The sequence below is a fragment of the Manduca sexta genome, chromosome 26 (assembly GCF_014839805.1).
Source record: "Manduca sexta isolate Smith_Timp_Sample1 chromosome 26, JHU_Msex_v1.0, whole genome shotgun sequence".
NCBI lineage: Eukaryota > Metazoa > Arthropoda > Insecta > Lepidoptera > Sphingidae > Manduca > Manduca sexta.
In genome coordinates, this window is record NC_051140.1 from 19,924,882 (window position 1) to 19,930,657 (window position 5,776).

A 5,776-nucleotide genomic window follows, 5' to 3' on the forward strand; every position below is an offset into this window, starting at 1 on the left:
TTGGACTGCATTACCACTGTTTTTACTTTTCATAGCGACGAATATGATGCAGAAAATGTTAGATGTACAATTGAGTGGAGTGGGGCGCGCGTGTACTGCTCTTTGTCTAGACCTTTGGATTTTTTTTTCAGAAATAGTGCTCTTTTCGACGTTTTCTCTGCGACGGGATTTTTATATTTTTTGATTTCGAGTGTAGGGTTCTTTATGTGTTATGTCTAAGATTGCGGAAAAAGAGAGGGTTATTCTATGTTATATGATTTAAATTTCCTCTCTTGTGGAATGGAGGGCTTGTGTGGTATACGAGTAGTAGATTAGCGTTATTATTTCAAACTACTTAAGTGCGTGTACATTGAAATAAACGATGGCACTTTAGACCGATTGAAGAGGTTTGCTTTGTTCTTGCTTTAACGTGATAAATTATTTAAATGTTTCTAAAATATAGCACAAAGAAAGAAGACATCGTGTCCTTAATTGTAATGATGCTTGTCTTCATTGAATGAGCTTCACATCTTATTGGGTTTTTGTATGAAATGAGTACAAAATACAATGACAAGATATCACTAGTTATAGATAGTTTTATCACCTTGTTATAGATACCAGCATCCTGTCATTATGGCGGATTGTATAAACAGTATATTATACAGGGCTGCTATTATTATATTATATTTATTACAAATTAACTCAAGCGCTTTCAAACAAGGGCACAAATTGTAATAAATATATTAGATACACTCACTCAAACAAACAAAGATAAACTATACAGCTCCTACAATATCTGTTAAACTAACAATCTAATAATGAAAACTTAGTTATCTATTATCTGGTAACAATTTAATTGAAGTTTGATACCTCGTGGCTTTGAGGCTTTATACGGCGAATCACATCGACTCTACATTAATATATGCTCCGTAATATATTATATCTAAGAACTTCGAAGGATTGTGAAGTATGCTAATCCGCTAGATAAATGTCTCAACACTTTCATTAGTAGAGGGTCTCCGTGCCCAGTAATGAGGCAGTATATTATGATACATGGCTTGTACCTATATTATTATTATATAGTTGAAATATATTGCTTTTTTTAATCGAGTGCCTACGTATCTCATGGGTAATATGTAATTTCTATCGGTCAACAGTTTAAACTAATAAAATATATTATTAATATTTTCTCTTCATCGATTTTAATAATCATGTACTTTCTCATCTGTCCCGAACACTTTTAGCTTGCCCTTTATTTTAAACATAATCCATTTCCAACCTTTATATGAACGTGACGGAAATCCAGCAACATTTTAATCAAGCTCGTAGCACCGTTCCATCAAACTAATTTTGTGAAGGAACAAACGTGGACAGTTCAAACACCATGAATATTTTAGGGCCCGTATCAAAGTGCGATAAACATATGGACCCGATATTGGGCCTGGACAAAGGCTTACAAGAGTTTCAGGCCCGCCCACTACGCTGCATATTCATCGGACAGGCCGTGCGTAGACCGAGAGCTGGCTCCTCGTTTTCGTGCCAATAGTGTTCGAAATAGTTCAGGTTATATTATTATAATCCGAATGTCTTAACTGTGTGTTTAATGTTGATATCTGTATAGTACTGTGATGTGAGATACTTTGTAGTTTTTTTTACAGAATATGTTTGCTGTTTATAGCGTTTAGTTAAAAAAATATTCTACTTAATAATAATTTGGTTAAAATATTACAAAATAAAGTATTAGACTGATGGGACTATGTAATCGATATTCCACGGAGTTGACTTTGGGTAGGTAAAAATAAGCAAAAACATGAATTCTGTAACATGTTCAGACATGTACGCCTTACCCATCTTGGCGTAGTGTAAGGGTATGTATGTAGAAGCAAAAAAAAAGCTAAATCGTTTTCACCTCAGTGACTACGTTTACAGCTCTCAGTCCATAATACAACTAATCGATACGGTTTTTAAGCCACAAAATCGAGAGTTTATTATACGATTCTATTTTGTAGTCTAAGCGATTTTATTAAGGGTAAGATTAAGCTAAGGTCGGCTTAATATGTGCCTGAGTCATGAAATTATTTGTGTCATATAGACTTATTTCTATAATCAATATTTCATAGTAAAATATTTGTCTTAGTAATTATTTAGTAAAGAACAAAATTAAACAGATATTTATTTTTTTTAACTCTTACATAATATAAATTTATTAAAAAGTATATTGACGTCGCATTAATGACACTAACAATTAAAATACAACTACAAAAAATATATTTAGAGATAATAACAAATTGATTTTGGGTATGATATAATAATATCTTACGTAGAAGGCGCTTCATACTGAAAAAAAAAACATAAACAATATCGTGAACATTCACTATGGTGCCTTGTTCCGACAAGTGGCATTCCGAAGTTACCCGACGTAAAAACAGTAAGACAGGCACTGGCCAGCACAATTATTGGCTGTGAGACGAGTATCTATATTTGTTAATATTATTATAGTTTTCCTCAGATTCAAAGCACTCATATAACCGTGACAGGATAAATAATATTCCGTTATCGTGGAACATTGCACCGGTGAAATTATCGCAACTCTTACATATTAAATATACGCATTAGTCATTTCCAGTTTAAAACACGGTTGGCACGCGACATTCATACGACATAAATATCTTTAGACTTTACTACGGGCTGTGAGATAACGTTACCAGACTTCACTCTTCACACAAAACCAGCCAGTACCAGAATTCGGAATTTAAATTTTCCATGAAATCAAATTTAAACGAAGTCAGTATCCAACTCTCGAACCAATAAACGCATCGCTGCCCATTGACCAATATGCGAGCGGAGCGGGCCAGTGACGTGCGCTCACCGGCCATTTGCATTCCCCGCACGCACCACTGTTTTACGTTCATGCATTATATTTTTAATTTACGACGTACATTCTGCATAATGCGGTCCAGGTGTCCACCGGGACAGGATTTACATTTTATGAACTTTAAAATGTAGGATAGGATGGGGAGCTGCGATGAAAATGTTAAAATATTTATCCGTTTAGTTGCAAAATAATAAAATACGATCATTATTATTCATTTAACAAGGATATTGAATGATATTGGAACTTTCAAGTTATTGATTATAAATAAAGAAATAATGATTTGACTTTCTAACCATTTATTAGATTACAGATCTAAACATGGTCATTTTGTAAAAATAAATATGTTTGCCCAACAGTGAAACAGATGAGAGAGACAGAACAGTACGACACCGCTCTAAGTTTCTGGGTTCAAATGCCAGGTCAGGCAAAGTTATATTTGGGATTTTTTTCTCAGTATCAGCGCGAAGTCTAGGATTTGTGCCCAATATCATAAGATGCAACACACTTGGTGAAAGGTGGGTGCCATGGTTGCGTCTCTGCATACCCCTTCGAGGATAAATGCGTGATGTGTGTGTGTGTATGTGAAATAGATACAGCATAAGAAGACGATCATAAACGATTACTAACACTCAATATTGCTATCATGACTAACGTTATAGATAAAGATGGTATGACTTATCTTTTATCTTCTGTCTTGACTCTTGAGATGTTGAATCACTACTAAGAATACTACAAGACCTGTACGCATGTTCTTTTCTTGCGAATAACATTTTTTTTTCTTAAGCATTTATAGGGTCGTCTTCAATTTTCAGTTTTATATTGTCTTTATAATATTAATGTTAGTCCAGTATTATAAACTGTCCCACGATTGGGCACGGGTTTCCTCTACTACTGAGAGGGATTGGTGTTAGTCCATCACGCTGGCCTAGTGCGGATTGGCAGACTTCACATACCCTCAAAATTCTTGTAAGGAACTTTTCAGGTATGCAGGTTTCCTCACGATGTTTTCATTTACCGTTAAAGCAAGCGATAACTCACAAAGAATACACACATAATTTTAGAAAAGTCAGACGTGTGTGATCTTGGTATTTGAACCTGCGGACATTCCACACCCAACTAGGCTATAGCCGCTTTTTAAAATTGTCTTTGATTATTAAATATGAAAACAAAAAGGCATTGAACATCATCACGGGACGTCAGCTGTTAACATCAACAATTGCCCTGACTTCAATATTCTTTAAGGCTGAAACATGACTATAATATTGATGTCTGTGAGTATAAATAATCGTGGGGTAAATCCTAAAGTCTAGACCAACTTTTTAACTGATATTTATATTGGTAGGTCACTTAAATTTTTAGTATCAATGTATAACGTCACAGTAAAAACTGTTAAACTTAAACGGCCACTGGTCCCTTTCCTAATGATATTATATCAACAAACCAACACGACAAATAGATATCTATATACACTGATAAGGAACCATATCAGTGGAGTGGCTGTAACAAATATTTCATATAGGTAGATACACTGTAAAAACGGTTGACAGTACTCAATAAGTAAAGAATAGTGTAAATATGTATCGAACGACGTTAGTAGTGCTTCTAGCGGTGTTCCTCTGTACTAAGGGGGAGCATCTGCAAGTCGGGACGAGTATGAACAATGAGTTGATCTACACTGAGAACGTAAAACTGAGCGCTGTTCCTCTGACTACAAGGACTAAGAATGTGTTCTTCAATGGAAATGATACCAGAGTTATTAAGGTAATTATGTTTTTTTTTTTTATGGGGTAGTAGTAATTTTTGTTCGCTGGCTAGCGACCATATTTGGCGAAGCTGTAATGGTTTTGGAACAGTTCGGTTTTAGGGGTCTGTCGCTACACTAACTAAAAATAATGACAATAATAATTAAGAAGTAGTAACATAAATATATCGAAATCTTTTTAAAGAGTACAAGAGTACCTGTATTATCTCGAGAGAACTATTCATGATGCTTATGTTTATTTGAGTATATTCTGATAATTTACACTCTCAAGCTATCTTATCTTTGGTATTTCCATGAAAGAAATATAGACAAAAATCATAAGATATTTCTTCACGAGATGAAAGATTCATAGCACTTTATAGAAATTACTTTTTAGTCGAGTAATTATTTTTATAGTAGTCTATTCCTTACAACGTTCCTAAAACAGGAGACTTGTTGCCAGTAGTAAGATATATTCCAATTATAATATAAGGCGGTATGATTATTAAAATTTTATGTGAGGGAAAATTTTATTTGACGAAACTCGACGACGAAAAGTAGCCGCTCTTGTACCTCTGCCTACCCCTCCAGGGATGAAGCTCTGTCTATTGTTGTTTGTATATTTATAATTTGTATATTTAATACTTAATATCAGATACAGAGAAGTCATTTTCCGTTTTAAATCAAAATCCCATCTTTGTTGTTGTTTGTATATTTTTCCTCGATACTTAATAATAGATACAGAGATGTCATTTTCCTTTTTAAATAATAATCCCATCTTCCAGGGTATCTGGGCAATAGACATGGACAACTCGAAGGCCAAGGCGACAGTGACGTCAGGAGGCGTCGGGTTCACCTTCACCAACCTGAAGATCAAGAGCAAACGCGGAGACGGCCTCAACTTCCAAGTGCAGATATTTGCGTGATAATAAACTCTTGTAAACTAAATGCTGATTTATTGTCTGTATATTTTACTTCTTTTATATGAAAGAAAATCTTTTGAAATATACATTTATCAAACATAATGTGACTCCCTTACATGGGCTGGTTTATTATGGCGGATTTATAAATTATGTAAGGTGGTTGATATCCGGACGGATATAAATATTGACTTCTGTGGATGTTGCTGTTTGGGGCGTTAGAGCATTAAAGGTTCATAGACCAAGGGATGTGAGTGAGGA

General features: G+C 34.6%; 1 protein-coding gene across 1 annotated transcript; it reads left to right on the forward strand.

Moving 5' to 3' along the window:
• Nucleotides 1-4,368: 4,368 nt before the first annotated feature.
• On the forward strand, nucleotides 4,369-5,549 carry LOC115446873. Its single transcript, XM_030173681.1, has 2 exons — nucleotides 4,369-4,615; nucleotides 5,381-5,549. The coding sequence occupies exons 1-2, from the start codon at nucleotides 4,430-4,432 to the stop codon at nucleotides 5,519-5,521; spliced, it is 327 nt and encodes a 108-aa protein (XP_030029541.1). The 5' UTR covers nucleotides 4,369-4,429; the 3' UTR covers nucleotides 5,522-5,549.
• Nucleotides 5,550-5,776: the final 227 nt, after the last annotated feature.